At 45.7% G+C, this 20,784-nt stretch overlaps 1 protein-coding gene across 5 annotated transcripts in view; it reads left to right on the forward strand.

Moving 5' to 3' along the window:
- The window catches only part of SLC7A2 (solute carrier family 7 member 2), a 172,833-nt gene extending 153,213 nt beyond the window's left edge, over positions 1-19,620 (forward strand). For all 5 annotated transcript variants that reach the window (XM_068278633.1, XM_068278636.1, XM_068278635.1 and 2 more), the window contains exons 11-12: positions 11,677-11,785; positions 17,068-19,620. In XM_068278633.1, the coding sequence (XP_068134734.1) occupies positions 11,677-11,785; positions 17,068-17,264 (306 nt within the window). In that variant the 3' untranslated portion in view covers positions 17,265-19,620. The remainder of the gene's footprint in view (positions 1-11,676; positions 11,786-17,067) is intronic.
- The last annotated feature ends 1,164 nt before the right edge of the window (positions 19,621-20,784 follow it).

Genomic DNA, 20,784 nt, shown 5'->3' on the forward strand with positions numbered 1-20,784 from the left:
CCAAAAAAAAACCTCACCCTACCTGGCGTAAAAAAAGAGAACCCCCCCAAGAGCAGGGACGGATCTAGATCTAGATCTAGGATGCTCCATCCTAATCCTGTTGGATCTCTCAGCGGCTTTTGATACAGTTGACCACGAAATCCTGCTTAACAGACTGCAGGAGTACTGTGGCATTAGTGGATCAGTCCTCCAGTGGTTCAGATCATTCCTGACTGACAGACCACAGAGAGTATCCCTAGGTCCTATAATGTCCAAACCTGCACCTCTACAATTCGGAGTGCCACAAGGATCAATCTTATCCCCTCTGCTGTTTGCAATCTACATGCTGCCACTCAGTACACTTATCCAACGTCATGGCCTGATGTACCACTGCTACGCCGATGACACACAGCTATACCTGTCCTCCAAACCTGGGGGAAGAGACCCTACTCCAAAATTAAACTCTTCCTTAGCTGAGCTACAGGCATGGATGAATGATAACTGGTTGAAACTGAATGCTGACAAAACTGAGGTCCTGTTTGTCCAAAGCCAGCACTCGCCATCAAAACAGCTCTATCCGAAAGCAACACCAATCCGGATTGGGAATTCAGACATAAACAGCTCCAACCTTTGTGCGCAGCCTTGGCGTAATAATCGATGGGGAATTGAGTTTCAGAAACCAAATTTCATCTGTAGTTAAATCTTCCTACTTTCATCTGAAGAACATTGCAAAGATTAAACATCTGTTTCCCCCAGAGGATCTTCCAATCCTGGTCCACGCCTTCATCACATCACGGCTGGACTACTGCAATGCCCTTTATGCTGGCCTCCCCAAAAAGGACCTGCCTCGCCTGCAATTAGTGCAGAATTCTGCTGCCAGATTGCTAATAAACCAACCTCGCTACTGTCACATTACACCGATCCTTCACTCACTGCACTGGCTACCAGTAGAATGGAGAATACTCTTCAAGATTGGACTGCTGACATTCAAATCCCTGCACAATCTGGGCCCTGGATACATGAAGGACTTGCTGAAGCTGCACCACACCTCTCACAATCTCAGATCAGTTCTATAAACTTGGTCACTCCCAGAGTGCACCTCAAAAAATCTGGAGATAGAGCCTTCTGTCATGCTGCCCCTACTCTTTGGAACTCCCTGCCACACCCAGTAAAGACAGCACCATCCCTGGAGCTATTCAAATCCAGACTGAAAAGCCACCTGTTTAGCCTGGCATTTCCAGACTTATAAAATTCTTCCTCTGTACCACGATGGTCGGAGCCATGCTTATGCGCTTTGAGTCCCACGGGAGAAAAGCGCTTTACAAATGTTATTTGTTGTTGTTGTTGTAGACCAAGTTGCGCCTGGGGCAAGGTCAGATTTTGGCGCCTAAACTGCCATTCCCCATCCAAATTTTGCTGCCTTTTTAAGAATTCAACAAACTGCGCCTGGGGCAAGAAACCCGCTTGCCTCCCCTACATCCGTCCCTGCCCAAGAGGCGCTAATAATGAAATACCTTCCGACCAACCACATTCTTTATTAACCACATCCCATGTCTTAAACAAGTTTTTAATCCAAAACGGGGTCCATTTTGGTAAATCTCTAAATTTCCCTGGAAGCCAAATAGCTTTTGCCAAATCCAACCCCACCAATTCCTTTTCAATCTTTACCCAACTTTTCACTTCTCCCCCACACGTCCAATCAAAGAGTCTGGTCAATACACAAGCTCTATAATATAATCTAAAATTAGGAAGTCCCAACCCACCTTTCTCCTTAGGATACGTCATAATCCTATATGACAATCTTTATACCTTTTTCCGCCACACAAAACCAATAACAATTGATCTCAGGGACCTGAAAAAAGCTGCAGGCACACAAATCGGGGTCATGGACATCAAGCATATCAATCTAGGTAACACATTCATTTTTATAATATCTATGCACCCAAACCATGAAAAACCATGAAAAACCTCTTCCTCCCCAACCTTCCAGGTCTCTTTTAATGGAATTTAGCAATGGGACATAATTAGGGAAAATATTTTAGATAAGTCATTAGTTAGCATGATTCCCAAATATTTAATTGCCTGACTCTTAAATGGAAAAGAAAAATTATTTTTAACTTGCTTTAATAATACCGGGGTCAATGACACATTAAGCGCCTCAGATTTAGAGACATTAATCTTGAAATTCGAGAAAGCACCATATCTCTCAAATTCTGTTAACAAATTCGGCAGCGTTATCAATGGCTCCGTCATCCACAAAAGTCGATAATTTATGCTCCTCATTACCAATCTTTATCCCATGAACACCCCGACCTTCCTAATAGTACATAAAAATACTTCCAATGTCAAAATAAGTATAATAGGTGACATAGGACATCCCTGTCTGGTACCATTAGAGAAGGAGAAGGCGTCCGACAGGGCCCCATTCGCTCTAACCCGCGCCGTAGGAATGGAATACAATGCTGCAACCTATTTTAACATATTCTTCCCAAACACCACATATTTCAGAGTGGCCATAATAAAATCCCAATTTACCCTATCGAACGACTTCTCCGCATCCGTGGATAAGACCATCATCTGAATCCCCTTCATAGACGACCATTTTAACAGCTTTGGCCACATTGTCCCTCCCCTCCCTCCCTCCCAGGGACAAACTAGGGACAAACCCCACCTGATCCAAATTAATAATAAAACCTAACCATGGCTTAATTCTTTCAACTACAATTTTCGCAAATACCTTTATGTCCAGATTCAAAAATTATATGGGTCTATAACTCTGACACAATATTGGATCTTTCCCATTTTTAATAACAGTTACCGTATTTTTCGGACTATAAGACGCACTTTTTCTCCCTCAAAAGCGTGGGTGAAAAGTCAGTGCTTCTTATAGTCCGAAGGTGTCCTGTGGAGGCTGCCATCCTTTGTCTCTGATGTGCCCCTTTGTCTCCTTTCCCCCCTCCAACTGTCTCCGATGTCCCGGTGTCCTCCTTTGCAACCCCAGGGGCCCTAATGTGCCTTTGTCTTCCTCAGCTCCCTCCCCATCTCTGATGTCCCGTGTTTCCAGATGTCCTCCCCCACCCCGTGTATCGGTGCCCCCTGTGGCTTAATGTGCTGCCTCTGTCCCCCTGCAAGTGAAATAATTACCATCAGCGTGATCGATGTTGAGTGCGGACGAGCAGGGATTCGGTCCTCCTTCATTCGCAGCTCCAGCTTCAAAGTGCGCCTTCAGGTTGCAGGCACCATGCGGCCAATCAGGAGAGGCGCTGCACGGACAACATCCAATCACTGCTGCCGCTGTTCTAACAGGACGCGATGGTCCCGCGGGCGGGACAAGGCTCTGTCATTGAGCCAATCACTGCACTCAATTGGCTCAATGACAGAGCCTTGTACCGCCCGCGGGACCATCACGTCCTGTTAGAACAGCGGCAGCAGTGATTGGATGTTGTCCGTGCAGCGCCTCTCCTGATTGGCCGCATGGTGCCTGCAACCTGAAGGAAGTACTTTGAAGCTGGATCCATGAATGAACGAGGACCGAATCCCTGCTCGTCCGCACTGAGGATCTTCCACACCGTTCTTGCTGATGGTAACGATCTCACCTTAAGGGGGACAGAGGAAGCAAATTAAGCCACAGGGGGGCACATCAGAGATGGGATCGGGATAAGGAGGACATCAGAGACATGGGGGAGGGAGGAAAGAAGGAAACCAGGACATCAGAGGGTGGAGGGGGTCAAGGATGACAGGCACATCAGAGATATGGGGGAGAAGGGAAAGGGGGGCATCAGAGACATGGGGAAGGGAGGAAAGTTGGACACCGGGACATCAGAGATGGGGACAGGATGACACGGGGCACATCAGAGACACAAGGGAGAAGGGAAAGAGGGATATCAGAGCCACTGGGGGAAAAGTGGACACCAGGGGACATCAGAGCCAAGGGGAAGGGGGAAAGCAGCAGATCACAGGAGCATGTCAGAGATGGGGAGAAGGAAAAGGACACCAGGGGACATCAGAGATGGGGGGGGGGAGTACACCAGGGGACATGGGGGAGGGGGATGACACCAGGGAAGATGGGGGGGTGACATCAGAGACACAGGGGAGAGAAAAGGAGGACACCGGGGACATCAAAGATGGGGAGGGGGGTAGGAGAACACCGGGGGACAAGAGAGATACAAGGGAACAGAAAAGACATGGGAACAGAGGAGACAGAGGAGGACAAATGGAGAGAGGAGGACACAGGATGGTCAAAGAAGGACTCAAGAGGGAAATAATTGGGGGGAAGATTAAGGGGAGAAGATCCACAAGATGCCCCTGCACCATGGATGCACCAGGGTTAGTATATTTTTTTTCCCCTGATTTTTGTCCTCTAAACCTGGTGCGTCTTATGGTCCGGAGCGTCTTATGGTCCGAAAAATATGGTATACGTGCTCCCAGCACTTCTCTAAGTAATACTTCTCCATTTTTTATATGATTAAAGAATCTGCACATAGGAGGCACCAAAACATCACAAGTAGAAAAATATTTTTTAGAATAGCCGTCAGGACCAGGTGATGCATGATTGTTCAGGGTCTATGGCTAAAAGTATTGAGGCAGAGGATCAGCAGGGCTGTCAGGCAACCAGTATTGCTTAAAAGAAAATAAATATGACAGCCTCCATATCCCTCTCAATTCAGGTGTCCTTTAAAGTAAGCAAACACTAGTGTACATGACAGGCAGGGTCCCCGAGCACTTCCACTGCTCGGGACCCCAAAACCAGCATGTAACATAATAAGGGAGCGCAGGCAAGCCCTGGAGCTGCCACCACCAGGAACTTGCCCCCACTACTCCTTCAACAAGCAGAGGCTGAGCCATTCAGCTAGTTGTTGGAGAGAGCTTCAGTTGCAGATAGACAAAGGCTATATGATCAGCAGGGGGCACCAGCGTGCAGGAAACTCCCTCTCATCCGCCCCCCTCCTAACTAAACTGCATAAGGAGCTGCAAATGAAATTTAAAATTAGTGATGCTCATCCAGATTCCAGATACCCGAACTATCCAGATATCCGAACTTTTTTCTGGTATCCGATACCTGGATAAATCCGGAATGCACTATCCAAGCTAACTCAGATACCTATTAGGTATCTGGAAATCAGTCCAGATACCTAGTTCGGGTACCCAGATCCACATAGCGTAACCACCATTGAGCCATTGAGCCATTCAGAGGGCTCCCAGCCGAAGCCCTAGCAACCAATCACAGAGGGGAACCCTGGCCAGCCCCTCCAGTATATAAGGCAGGCGCCATGATGAGAATCTCGTCCTTGCTTGTGACTGCTCACTGAGAGACATCTCAAGTGCTGTTGGCTAAGCAAATGCTGTACTACTGAGTTAATACTAGCGTTTTTGCTCCTAAACACTTGTACTACACCAGTATTTTATTGTTTTTTAGTTAGCTAGCTTGTATTTTGATTTTAGTCAGTGTGACAGTCAGACTCAGTGTTGCAGCTGCTAGGCTAGGTAAGGGCCTGCTGTGTGCACACTGCACAGGCTAGGCCTGCTGCCAGCCTTAGCTACAGTATAGCTTGTAGGTTATTAGGGATTAGATTACTGTACTACTACTACTAGTCTTATATTGTGTTGTTAGTTGTTAGAGAGAGTACTACTACTGTGTTAGCTTTATTTACTACAGATAGTTACTGCAGTGCTGCTGTTTGACATAGTCCCCAACCGTCCCTTTTTCGTCGGGATTCTCCCGATTTTGGGGGGCTCTCCCGCTATCCCGGTAAGAGCCCCCCAAGTCCCGGGTGGCTGTCAGTATTGACAGCCGCCTGTAGCAGGAGGAGAGCAGCGCAGTGGAGTGAAAGTGGTGGGCAGCGGCGGAGAAGGGGGCCATCTCCCCCCCTTCTCTCACCTTAGGTGCTCTCCCTCCCTCGCTCTCTCCTCCGATGTGTGGCTGACTGGCGGTGGCGCTTGGCAGCGGGCGGGACTTACCTTCCGTGTCGCTCCAAGCGCCGGCCGGAAGTTCTGGTGCCGCAGCCGCTGCTCTGGATCAGACCAGAGTAGTGGCAAATCATCCCGCGCCGGCGACGAGACCAGACGGAGGACACGAAGGTAAGTTCCGCCCCTCTGCCAGCCACCGCACTGCATTCCGGAGGGGACAGCGAGGGAGGGAGAGCACCTTAAGGTGAGGGAAGGGGGGAGATGGCCCCCCTTCTCCACCGCTGCCCACCGCTCTCCCTCTTCTCTGCTCCCCTCCTGGGGGGGGGGGGGGGGACACACACCTGGCTAACTATTCTGGGGACACCTGGCTAACTATTCTGGGGACATATACACCCTGGCTACATATACTGGGCACATATACCCCTGCCTACTTATACTGGGCACATATACACCCTGGCTACATATACTGGGCACATATACCCCCTGGCTACATATACTGGGGACATATACCCCCTGGCTACATATACTGGGGACATATACCCCCTGGCTACATATACTGGGGACATATACCCCCTGACTACATATACTGGGGACATATACCCCCTGGCTACATATACTGGGGACATGTACCCCCTGGCTACATATACTGGGCACATGTACCCCCTGGCTACATATACTGGGCACATGTACCCCCTGGCTACATATACTGGGCACATGTACCCCCTGGCTACATATACTGGGCACATATACCCCCTGGCTACATATACTGGGCACATATACCCCCTGGCTACATATACTGGGCACATATACCCCCTGGCTACATATACTGGGCACATATACACCCTGGCTACATATACTGGGCACATATACACCCTGGCTACATATACTGGGCACATATACACCCTGGCTACATATACTGCGCACATATACCGCTGGCTATATATACTGGGGACATATTCCCCTGCCTACATATACTGGGGACATATACCTCTGGCTACATATACTGGGCACATATATCCCTGGCTACATATACTGGGGACAACTGGCTGTCATTATGTGCATTTACTGGTGAAAAGCTGTCTCTTATTATGTGCATTTACTGGTGAAAAGCTGTCTCTTATGTGCATTTACTGGTGAAAAGCTGCCTCTTATTATGTGCATTTACTGGTGAAAAGCTGTCTCTTATTATGTGCATTTACTGGTGAAAAGATGTCTCTTATGTGCATTTAGTGGTGAAAAGATGTCTCTTATTATGTGCATTTAGTGGTGAAAAGATGTCTCTTATGTGCATTTAGTGGTGAAAAGATGTCTCTTATGTGCATTTAGTGGTGAAAAGCTTTCTCTTATGTGCATTTAGTGGTGAAAAGCTGTATCTTATTATGTGCATTTAGTGGTGAAAAGCTGTCTCTTATTATGTGCATTTAGTGGTGAAAAGCTGTCTCTTATTATGTGCATTTACTGGTGAAAAGCTGTCTCTCATGAGCATTTACTGGGGAAACACTGTCTCTCATTATGTGCATTTACTTCATATTTTTTTTATGTAACTACATTAGCTGGTATAACTACATTACAGTTAGCCCCACCCATGGGCAGGGTATATGAGGGATATATTTATTAAAAAATATAAGGGCATCAATATTGAAAAAAAAAAGAATCTTCAAAAAACTTTATAGTAGGCGTGACTTGGGGTGTGGTTAGGGGTGTGGTTAGGGGTGTGGCCTGTGTCCCGATTTCTAATTTTAAAATGTTGGGAGGTATGTGTTAGAGTCAGTCAGTGTGTGATAGATAGACAGTGTGTGCTCCTGTCACTCTGTCAGTTGAATTTCTTCTAGTACTACTACAACTATTCTACTACTACCAGTTATATATAGTTAATTTGTATTGAGTTAGCTTACTTTAATTGCAGTGCTGTTACAGTGTGACAGATAGAAAGACAGTTAGTGTGTCAGTGTGTGCTACTCTGCTGTCACTCCATTAGTTGAAGTTCTACTACTGCTACTATCTATTAGTACTACTGATTTGTATAAAGTAAAAGTACCCCACTTCATTTGGACACATATAAAGTTGTACTATGTCTGCTGGCACTGGCAGCCAGGGGAGGGGCAGCATGAAAAGCAAGGGCAAGAGGAGAGGGAGCAGCATTGCTGCCACCGTCGGCAGTTCTGACGCGTCAGTGTCCATTCCGCCGCTAGCCACTGGCCGTGGACGCACTGGGCGCCCAGGTGTTAGGGGGAGTCACATTGCAGAGGTGCAGCAGCGTGTAGCGGCCATTTTCCAGCAGGGTTGTCGGCGCACATTGGAGGAGAAAGACGCAGAGTCTGTGATGGAGCTGATGGTGGATGAGCAGGCCACCACCAGCTCTACAACAGAGATCTCTACCCACCACACAGAACAAATCTTCTGCTGCCAGTCTGCCACTGTCACTTTACGCCACTACAATAGCTGTGTTTTGATGGGAAAAAAAAAACTGTTTAATTTATAACCAGAGTGCAGGAAACTCCCTCTGTGCCGCCCCCTCCAAACTAAACTGCATAAGGAGCTACAAATGAAGTTTAAAATATGCAAACACTAGTGCACATGACAGGCAGGGGCCCCGAGCACTGCTACTGCTTGGGACCCTAAAACCAGCATGTAACACAATAAGGGAGCGCAGGCAAGCCCTGGAGCTGCCACCACCAGGAACTTGCCCCTACTACTCCTTCAACTTACCAAAGTAAAGTAAACCAGAGACCACGTAATACAAAATAATTAATACTTACCTGGGCTTCCTCCAGCCCCATAAGCATGTGTGAGTCCCTCGCTACCCTCCCGCGCATGCGCAGAAGGCAGCGACTGACGCGACTGAACCAGTTACCGGGGCTGATTGTGGCTGAAGGGCAGACCACGGGATGACGGCGAGGGACCCACACATGCTTATGGGGCTGAAGGAAGCCCGGGTTAAGTATCGATTCTTTGTATTGCATGGTCTCTAGTACACTTTAAGGATGGATTTTCCAGGTTTGTCTAGATGACTACATTCACATGACCCATGAACCAGTTTGATCTATCCAAAATGTGCCCCTCATAATTAATAAAAAGAGGATTGACGAGGTGTACATTTTAGGTGGAAAAGAAAATGAGTTTACAAGAAGGTTTGGTGCAAACAGTCCATGTCAAACTGTAACACATATAGTACTGTTTTATCATCTTTACCCAGATGTTTTAAGGGCAATACACACCTGGCAGCCAGAAATGCTTTTGCATCAAGACCTTGAATGTACCACAGCTACTGCTTGTAAATTATACCAGCAAGCAAGCTACAGAAACTCCTATGTTGACATGTGATTACAGCCAGAAGTGTCTGTAATACATTCTTAAAGTCAGACTGTAGGTAGTATTTACAAATCAATCCCAAATAGTATGGGGCAGGCCAAGAGTATTCTAATGATTAATAATTCCATATCTTAGAAACCCCCCTCCCCAGAGGTGGGGCCCTAGCCAAGGGGCCCCCTTGTGGTCGTTTTGGTAAGCTGAAGTGGAGAGAGGTCAGAGAAGGTGGCCGGTGAGCCCCTTGACACCCACTAAGCCCCAAGCCAGGCGCGGAGCTAGGGGGGGTCGGGGTAGGACAAGTGCCCCGGGGCGCCTGGTCCCCGAGGGCGCCCTCAGCCTGGCTGAGCTGCGGGTTTTTTGTTTTTTTTTTGCGGCGGAGGGGAGGGGAGCAGCGCAGAGAAGAGGGAGAGCTGTGCGGACGGTGGGGAAGGGGGGCCATATCCCCCCTCCTTCCCTCACCTTAGGTGCTCTCTCTCTCCCTCGCTGTCCCCTCCAATGTCCGGGTGGCTGGCCTGGCAGCGGCGGGCGGAACTCACCTCCGTCTCGCTCCAGCGCCGGGCGGAAGTTCGAGTGCGCAGCCGCTGCTCTGGTCTGGACCAGACCAGAGTAGTGGCAGATCCATCCGGCGCTGCGACGAGACGGAGGTAAGTTCCGCCCGCCGCTGCCAGCCTGAGCCACCCGGACATTGGAGGGGACAGCGAGGAAGGGAGAGAAGCTCTTCTCTGCGCTGCTCCCCTCCTGCTGGGGAGGGGGACACCTGACCTGGCTACCTACTCTGGGCACATATACCCCTGGCTACATATACTGGACATATACCCCTGGCTACCTACTCTGGGCACATATACCCCTGGCTACCTACTCTGGGCACATATACCCCTGGCTACCTACTCTGGGCACATATACCCCTGGCTACCTACTCTGGGCACATATACCCCTGGCTACCTACTCTGGGCATATATACCCCTGCCTACATATACTGGGCATATACCCCTGGCTACCTACTCTGGGCACATATACCCCTGGCTACCTACTCTGGGCACATATACCCCTGGCTACCTACTCTGGGCACATATACCCCTGGCTACCTACTCTTGGCACATATACCCCTGCCTACATATACTGGGCATATACCCCTGGCTACCTACTCTGGGCACATATACCCCTGGCTACCTACTCTGGGCACATATACCCCTGGCTACCTACTCTGGGCACATATACCCCTGGCTACCTACTCTGGGCACATATACCCCTGCCTACATATACTGGGCATATACCCCTGGCTACCTACTCTGGGCACATATACCCCTGGCTACCTACTCTGGGCACATATACCCCTGGCTACCTACTCTGGGCACATATACCCCTGCCTACATATACTGGGCACATATACCCCTAACTACATATACTGGGTACATATACCCCTGGCTACATATACTGGGCATTTATACCCCTGGCTACATATACTGGGCACATATACCTCTGGCTACATATACTGGGGACACATACCCCTGCCTACATATACTGGGCACATATACCCCTGGCTACCTGTTCTGTGGACATCTCTACCCCTGGCTACCTGTTCTGGGGACATCTATACTGCTGGCCACCTATTCTGGGGACACCTATAGACCTGGGGCTACCTATTTTTGGGCAAGCATTGCTGTCAGATTGAGTGTATTTTGGGGAACTGCTGCCAGGTGAGAGGTGTCTACCATATTAAGGGGACATTCTGCCTATTTATGTGAAATGCTGTCTATTTATGTGCCTCATGACTGCTGAATTTGTCTTGTTGGGGGCCTCATGGTTACTGAATTTGTCTTGTTGGGGGCCTCATGATTTGTTGGGGGCCTCAAGATCGCTGAATTTGTGTTGTTAGGGGCCTCATGATTGCTGAATTTGTCTTGTTAGGGGCCTCATGATTGCTGAATTTGTCTTGTTGGGGGCCTCAGGATTGCTAAATTTGTCTTGTTGGGGGCCTCATGTTTGCTCATGATTGCGGAATTTGTCTTGATGGGGGTGGGGGGCTCATGATTGCTGAATTTGTCTTGGAACATGCTGGAAGGTACATACTGAGGGAGGGTGGGTGAGCGTGAGCCTGCTAACCTCCATGTACATTTGAAGGGGCGTGACCAAATGTGGAGTACGCATAACCACGCCCACATTTGGTCACGACCCTTCACCTTAGGGGGCGCATTAATAGTCTTTGTCCCCGGGCGCTGAAAACCCTAGCTACGCCTCTGCCCCAAGCACCTGCCTAGGTTGCCTGGTGGATTATCCTGCTCTGCCCTTTCTCCACTGCCTGACCAAACAAAAAGCTTTACTTACATCAAAGTAGTTTTAATAATTCCTAATCAATATTGTATGAATAATCTTTCCCTTTCTTCCATACATCTCTCTAGCCATAATTATATGTTTTATTTTTTAGTCATTGTTGTTATTCACGGTTGTGTAAGTCCTAATATTCATTACTTGTCTTTGCAGGTCCCCCTGTTACCTTTCCTGCCAGTGTTTAGTGTCCTGGTAAATGTTTACTTAATGGTCCAGCTCAGTGGAGACACCTGGATAAGATTTAGTGTCTGGATGGCTCTTGGTGAGTACATATACTCTGCTTAGTCAACAGTCTTCTCATAACAATTTATTTTCTCAAAGCAAACATATTGATTAATTAATATTATAAGTTTTACCTTTGGAAATGACCTTTCAGATTTAAAAGCAGATTTTGTACCACTGCTTGACTGCAGTTTTCTCTATCCATAAAGGCATCAGACCTGCATTGCCCGACTAGTTTCCTCTTAAGGTGCCCACTAATCATCCAATCTTTTTTGTCCAGTCTTACTTACTTCTTATTTCTATGTAATATAAGGGGATCCCCAAAGTATCCATTCAATATATTTTCCCAGTTTACCTTTCTACTACATAGATTTGGTAGGATTGGCCAAAAAAGATTGGATCATTAGTGGCCACCATTAGAAACTAGAGGTCTACAGGTGTCCATTAACAGTAAAATATTTTCCTCAGATGCGATAATTCGATCAGATTTTGTACAATCCAATTGTACAGAAATCGATACAGTATGTTAAGAAAATTTACGTGAAACAATTCCAATGCTGGGATTTATGATCATATCTGAAGAGATAACTTGCTTTATTTACCCATTTATGAATACAATCGATAATTACCGTCTGACTACTTTCCCATCAATTTGATTGAATGATCGCATCTGAAAATATAGTTAATGTGATGAGTACAGTGATGAGCACCTACTTTCTGGTAGGTTCCACCTTTTTATGTATACACACAGTTTCTACTGTAATGCAGGGAAGAAATATCATCATGCATGTATTTTTCTTCTTAATTGGGTGTCACATGGTCACGCCTGATTGACCCACCCAGCACCTGAACCCAGAGAGGTGTAAGCATGCTGTGCATTTGACCCATGAAAAAAGGTGTTCTGTCGACTGCTGTGCTTCTTTGCCCTGATTATCTTCACTTATTGGTCTAACTGTGGCTAGAATTTGCCTTCTTCAATTTTAAGCTTAGTTGTCCTTGAACCGCCACAGTGTGAGTTATCCCGTAGGATTTCTTGTGCTGCAGCACTTTGCTGATCACCGGTGATCAGCAAAGTGCAAAACATGGGCTGAAAGAGCCCAAGTTTGAATGGGGCCTAAAACTACAGTTTCAATTCCTGTGTACTTCATTGGCTGTTTGAAGAAAACACAGTGAAATGTTCTCTACATATTTTATTAGCAAGTCACAAACATTGTCTAGGTAGTATACTCATTGTAGGTATACGTCAACCAAACTTGAAGTGAGGAATTAATTTCAAGTTTAATACCTACCTCTAAGTAGAGGGAAGGCTCTGGATAGTGTAGAGCCTACCCATACATCAGCTCAGCCCATCATTCCACTGCTGTCCACCAGTAAAGCTGTTCGACCTGCTCAGTCAAATGGCTCTTTAATTTCTCGTGTTCCTGAGTTGTTTCAAGGACAAATGAATTGCTACTTCACAAGTGCAAGTTCCAACTTGCACATCCGCAGTAGTGATGGCCTTGTCCTCAGAAATATTCAAGGACTTGGACAGTTCTGAAGAGCTGTTTGGTCAATTATTGGCTGACAGTGGTGAATGGACTGGCTGGATGGAGGAACAGTAAGGCTCTATGCCAGGGGTCCCCAAAGTTTTTCGGTCAAGGGCCAGGTCAACATACTTCAGACTGCTGGGGTGCCGGAACATACATAAAATGATGTTGAAAAACATTACATTGAATCTAGGTATTGATTCCCCCAATCATGTCCGGAGGAGAACTCCCAGCAGCAGCCATTCAGTCATGCGGCACCTGAAGAACGTAATTTTGCACCAGTGAAGTGAAGTGAAGCTTACCCAGGTGACAACCTGCCATCCAATAGGACAGCAGTGTCACCTGATGCAGGGTTGGATTGGATACCAGCGAATTACTGCTTGCTGGCTTCTACAGTATGTGGATGGGTGGGGCCAGCACTGCTATTCTATATGCGTGCTGCCGATATTTAAAGGTGCAGTGAGCCATATCTATAAGTTATACATTTTGTGTTGTGTGAGCCAGTGAAAAAGCCTCAGGGGGCCTCATTCGGCCCACGGGCCATAGTTTGAGGACCACTGCTCTATGCTATCCAGAGCCTTCTGTCTTCTTAGGGATGAAAGTATCAAACCTGAAGTGAATTTCTCACTTAAGGTTTGCTTTAATATGAAGCACGAAGTGTATATACGAAAAGCCAGTTACAAAATTGGACTTTAAAAGTGTTTGATGTCTTAAGCATCCAGTACAATAGGTGGAGCACCAACCATCCAGTAATGCCATGTGCTTTATCCAGTAACCAAAGTGGGATGGTAAACGCTGAATATTTATTACTATTTATATTATTTATTTATTTTTATTTATGTAGCGCCAACATTTTCTGTAGCACCGTACATAGTACAAACAGCCAATAATGAGGCGCATAGATACATGAATAGTTCAGCACATTCAGAACACACACTTATTACAATCAGCACAGCCAGCAACACAAGTACAAGAAAATACAATTGAGACAATGCTGGTACATTTAATAAAATACAACAGAAACAAGAAGCACTAGTGGGAGGTCCCTGCCTTTGCAAGCTTACAATGTAGAGGGTAGTAGGTGGAGACAACAGGGGAGGAGACAAGGTTTTCTTTGGATGAAGCAGTGAGCTTCAAGTTCTAGCTTTAACAAATTAGAAGATTGTCTGAAGAGGTGTGTTTTAAGGGTGCGTTTGAAGATTTCCAGGTTTGGAGCATGGCAGAGAGAGTTCCAAAGGAGAGATGACTGTAATGCCTGGTAGATCTCCTGCTTTCTTTTCAGCTGCTATGCCCCAATCTACCACCACCTTCTTCACCCTATGTAGCAGGTCCCCGCTTGAACGGGAGGTGAAGAGCAACACCTGCTCAACTTCGGTTACACCCAGGCCTTGGAGGTGCAAGGTATAGCAGCTGAGGGCAAGAAAGCCAGAGTACCACCAGACAAACAAGACTATGTAGCTGGGTGATGGTAGAGGCTACACAGTTTGTCACAGGAGTAATGAACAAGGGAGCAAGACAGACAACAGACAGACTGACTGTTAGTGAACAAGATACAATGGTTGCTCAGGGCGACCGCCGCCTGAGCCTCTGACTGAGTAATAAGACAGACCACAAACAGACAGATGGAATGCTTGCCAATCTAGTCACTGCCCCAGCGACACAAACATCCAAACTGGCATAGACAAGACAAAAAGGTAGGAGCGTAACTAATAGCAACCGCTGCTATAGTCACGTCCTCAGGAACAGAGCAGGTAGGGTAACTACCAGTTACCAACGTGGTGAAGGCAGTCTCTAGCTAGCAGGGTGGTAAGACTACACTGTATCCCCGCGGGTACAGTGACCATCCAGACAGGCAAGGTAATGCAAAGCAAGGCAATACAAAATACATGGACAACTTAGGTAAGCTGAACGCTATGTCGGGCGAGGTCTGAAATGACAGGCAGGCTTTTATGTGGACATCAGCCAATGGAAATTGACATGCAAATTCCCACACAGCTAAATGATAATCATGCAATCTTGTGCTACACTGATTAAAAGCTGCAAGCTGTCTGGGAATGGACAGAACTCTCATTACAAATGCATGCCAGATTATGCAACCACATACATGTAAGAAATCCATGACTTTCTGACTGCAGTTCAACTGCAGCCAGCCTTCGGTGAAATCATGACAACATCCTGGGCTACTCTGAATTGCAGTGTGCTTGCAAACAGCAAAGACTCTCACGGCAAATACAAACAAAACCAAGCAACTAAATACAGGCAGAAATATCAAAACTGCTCGGTTGCAGCTCCGGCAGGTAGGATCCTTACATTGACACTCCTGGGTCCTGGTTGTTAGAGGGAGATAAGACCAAGCTGGAGGACAAGGGGGATGTGGGAGGAGTTAACATTTGGGGAAGGATGGTATCTGGTGACTAATGAAGAAATGTATGGAGGGGACAGCTTGTGTAGAGCTTTGTATGATAGTGTTAAGCCTCATCTACACGGGTAGATGAGGCTCCGATGATCCTTATCAATCGAGCCGCTGATGCGGCTCGATTGATAAGATCCGACAGGACGGATCTTGCTTCCGCCGATTCCCTGCTCGCTCCCCGCTAGGGGACAATGGCAGGGAATCGAGCAGAAGATAAGCGGCGCCGGCGGGGACGAGCGGGCACAAGCGGGGAATCGAATGCGGCGCACGCGCGGCGAGCGGGGACGCGGCGGGTACGCGCAGGAGGCGATCCGGCGGCTAATCGAGCCGCCGGATCGCTACAACCTCTTATGGTGTAGACGGGGCTTTAGGAGTTTGAACTGGATCTTTTGAGTAATTGGCAGCCAAAAAAGGGATTGGCAGAGGGAGGGCAGCATCAGAGGAGCAGAAGGAGAGGTGATGAGATGAGGTGATATAGAAACATTACAGCAAAAACAGTGGGGCCAGGGTCCTGCCATGGTGAGATTGCAGGTTATTTGACAACTGTTTGTGGGAAAATATATATGGAAAAATGTCTGGATAATGATTATTACAAACAAGTAATGATTATTACTTGTTTGAAGAGGTAGTCTTCGAAGGTACAGGGGAAGAATCTGAAAGCTTTCTGTCCAGCAAAATTGAATTTGCATCTAATAGGAGGAGGAACTACAGGAGCCAGCCAGCCAGATCATTTTAATACTGTATATTTATTGCAAAAAGTAAATTACACATTAAGCATATCAAATTAATGCAAATGTTCTATATTTCGCATCTCAAAAAATAGGAAGGTAAACAAAGGCATTAAAGAGGCGCTGAAGTGAAAAAAAAGTTATGATATAATGAATTGATTGTGTAGTACGGATAATTACTAGAACATTAGAAGCAAAGAAAATATTCACAGATTTTTATATAGTGTTTTTTTATAACATTGTATCATTCTCTAATATTAGCAGTTAACAAACTACTCAGTATTCTAAATGATTTTGCAGAGCAGCCCAGTGAACTATTGACCTGTCCTGTGCAGAAGAAAAAACAATATAGTGACTGACAGTTGAGATAAAAGCCTTCAGAAGTCAGAACTCTCTGAGACTTTGAAAGTTGTGAAGCTTAATGGCTCTTTTGCATAGATAACAAATGGAGTTTCTTAACTCTTCCTGTACTGGAAACAGTATTAGACTCATATATCTACTGCTAATGTTTTATTTCTTAGCTGTACTACACATACCAATCATTATATCATAAACCAATTTTTCTGCTTCAGTGTCTCTTTAAGTAAATTTAGAATTTACATCAATCATAACTTCAACTACCTTTAACATGCTGAATATTTTTTTTATTCTTCAGGCTTCCTGATTTATTTTGCTTATGGCATCAGAAATAGTGTTGAAGGAAAACCTAAAAAACACGAAGAAGAGGAAGATGACGATGGTGATTCAGAAAGCAGCAGGACGGAAGAGAAAACTCCAGGAAAGGAAAACGAGGCGGAAAATGCCAAGGAAAGTGATCGTTTTATTATACCAGAAAGGACAAGTGAATGCTAGTGATACCCAAACCTTTGTGAGGACGTGAGATATTTCTTTCAGGCCACACACTGCACCTGCATTAGGTTATGTTGTCCAATGTTTGATGTGGAAAGAACTTTGCGCAAAATGCTGGATGGATGACAGATCACAGTAAGATAGAGCTCTGTTCTAAGGATCTACATGTTCTACCAAAAACAACATACTTGTAGCTCTATTTTCCCTGTCACCATGGAAACGTGAAAGGTGTTCTGAGGTCTTGCTGCTAAATTTGCTTGATTTTAAGTGTAAATGTCATACCCTGCAAGAGCTTTTCAGCAACTGAATCTAGGTTAAAATGTGAGAAACTTAAGTAAAAAAATGTTTTTGTTTATTTTTCATTAGGCTGCATGCCACATTCCTGAAGGCCTTTTCTAAAATTTGAATGAAATGTTAAAACCTTTATTACTGTTTTACTAATAATAGTTTATTATGTTTTTTTGTTTTTTTTAATTATCACCCTCAGAATTTCAAATCAACAAACATTTCTCAGGAAAAGTGCTACTTGGCTTTATGTAGTTTGAAATGGAGTCTTAAGCTTGCTGAACTATACTTGCATCAGTCTTAATGTATGTTAATATTTCAACTCAGCTAACAAGTAGGCCGTCTGGATATACACATAGATATAGTTGGGTCATGGTAAACGGGCCATAATGGCCCTCACTCAATTCACGTTTTCTTCTAATATTTCATCTTCTTTTTAAAATAACTTTTAGCACCCTGCAATTGAAAATCGACAAAAAAATTGGAAGAAAATAATATTGTCAAAATTATCCAAAGTATTTTCTTGCTTGTTTGGTGGCTTAAAAGGCATTTTAATAATAAGGTGTCAATATATCACCTAGGAAAAAACTTGGGAGAAAAAGTGAATTGAATAAGGGCCCAATGTTATGAAAAATACAGTGGACCTTATTCAATTCCCTTTTTCTCCAAAGGAGATCATTTTTCATTTTCTACTTTTCAATACTCAAAAACCTAGGAGAAAAAGTGTATGGCCCGTGTGTTTTGAATTGTGTTAGCTAGCTATTAAGTTGTTTTTGCCTAGCGTTCACATTGGACTCACCTAGATCTTAATACTCTTAGCAAACACCAAAGATGTGATGTATTTAGATTTATGCAAGACAAAGCAAAATGTGCCAAAAAGCAATACACAAATGTACAAGTCTCCATAAGATCCCATTATGATTTCTAAGGAACCCTTATGAAATGCTCCAGAAAAGCATTCTTAGTGTGTCAAATGAATGCCTGTGTTTTTAGTATAACCTTATTATGTAAATAGTATAAAGTAAAGTTTGTTACTCTCTTTGTCAAGTTTCTTACTCCCTTCAAGTCAGCATAAGCAAATTAGCAGGGACAGGATCATACTTCTCATCCATTATTACCAATGCCATAAGAATAGCTACTAGTGTTGAATGTCTATATAGCAAGCGCGTACGTACAAAAAGGGCGCCCGGACAAAAAGGGCGCGGGGTGTAAACGCTAATTAATAATTAATCATTAATAGCGTTTATAAAAATAGTATGCTATATTTCGTTTACAAATAATGTTGTACAAAATTATAAATCATTAAATAATGTTTATGAAATCGGCAATTGTGAAAACGTTAATCTTCCCTGTTTCAAAAGTTAAACTTATAATTACGTTTATTAAAAAAACGATAATATATGTTTAACCACTTCGCATCCAGACCTTGTTTTCCCCTTATTGACCAGAGCAGTTTTGACGCTTTAGCGGTGTCCCTGTTTAATCACCAATAACTTAATCTGTACTCGTGCCACATAAATGATCTATATATCTTGTTTTTCAAGACAAACTAAGCTTTCATTGGGGGGTATTTGGTCCCAAGTAAAATGTTCCTCTCTATGCATGTTAATGGGAAAAAGGGGGGAAAATAAAAAAATGTCACTATTTCTCAATTTTGACCAATTTCTGTTTAAAAATAAAAAGTGCGATTGACATAAAAACTGTGCCACCAGTTAAAGTCGCCCCAGTATAGATATCCAGATGTGTCCCCAGGATCACCCCCCCCCCAGTATAGCCAGATGTGTCCCCAATATTAGCCCCCCCAGCATAGCCAGATGTGTCCAGTGTTTGCCACCCCCAGAATAGATTGACAGATGCACCCCCAGGAATAGTGCCCCTCTTTATAGCCAGATGTGTCCCCAGATCAGGATTACCCCCATTATGGCCAGATGTACCCCCAGGATTAGCGCTGCCCCCCATTATAGCCAAACGTGCCCCCAGTATTAAGTTATGGGCCCCCCCAGGTGCCCAGATGTGCAAAATTTGTAAACCCCCCTACCCTTGGTTCCTCAGATGCCCCCCAATAAACATGTAAATCCCCCTTTAGGTAATCCCCCTCCCCTCCCCCCAAGAAACTATAGTCAGGTGTCCCCCCCCCCCATCAGGCAGCCCCCTCCGCGCACATGTAGTTAATAAAAAGGCACAAGCAAGCAGCCACACTCACCTACCTCGTTCCTGCGACTGTCCTGAAGGCTGATCCTCCGATCCCCGCTCTGCAGTCAGCCGCATATTGCCGGTAACCCGGGTCCCGGCTTGATGACGTCATCAAGCCGGGACCCGGGTTTCCGGCAATATGCGGCTGACTTCAGAGCGGTGATCGGAGGATCAGGCTGCAGGACAGTCGCAGGAACGAGGTAGGTGAGTGTGGCTGCTTGCTTGTGCCTTTTTATTAACTACATGTGCGCCGAGGGGGACAGATGAAGGATCGCTGCAGTTCACTACTGCAGCGATCGTTCATGGGAAGGGGGTGGACTAATTGGCCAAAAGGGAACATGTTCCCTTCCACCAATTAGTATTGCAGCTGACAGTGCCGGAGGGTGCGCTCTAAAGAGCACCCGACCGTGCACAGCAGGGCTGCAGCCAGGTCAGTATATCTACGTGGCTGTGGCTTGGAGGATGCCACAGCTGACGTAAATATACTGTAGTGGAGGGGAAAGTGGTTAATTGTTATAATTATATATTATTGTGAATAACCTTCATTTATGGTTTGTTCTTATAATAAAATCTGAAAATATTCTTTATAACGATGATATAAATATAACAACGTTCGTAATAAGTGTTGTAAAACATTATTAAGTATTACTAAAATTTTACTAAAACTATACCTAAGCCTACTCTCACACAGAACCCTCCCTGTACCTATCCCTAACCCCTAGACCCCCCTGGTGGTGCCTAAACCTAAGACCCCCCCTGGTGGTGCCTAACCCTAAGACCCCCCTGGTGGTGCCTAAACCTAAGACCCCCCTGGTGGTGCCTAACCCTAAGACCTCCCTGGTGGTGCCTAACCCTAAGACCCCCCTGGTGGTGCCTAAACCTAAGACCCCCCTGGTGGTGCCTAAAGCTAAGACCCCCCTGGTGGTGCCTAAACCTAAGACCCCCCTGGTGGAGCCTAAACCTAAGACCCCCTTGGTGGTGCCTAAACCTAAGACCCCCCTGGTGGTGCCTAACCCTAAGACCCCCCTGGTGGTGCCTAGACCTA

The sequence above is a fragment of the Hyperolius riggenbachi genome, chromosome 1, assembly GCF_040937935.1.
Source record: "Hyperolius riggenbachi isolate aHypRig1 chromosome 1, aHypRig1.pri, whole genome shotgun sequence".
NCBI lineage: Eukaryota > Metazoa > Chordata > Amphibia > Anura > Hyperoliidae > Hyperolius > Hyperolius riggenbachi.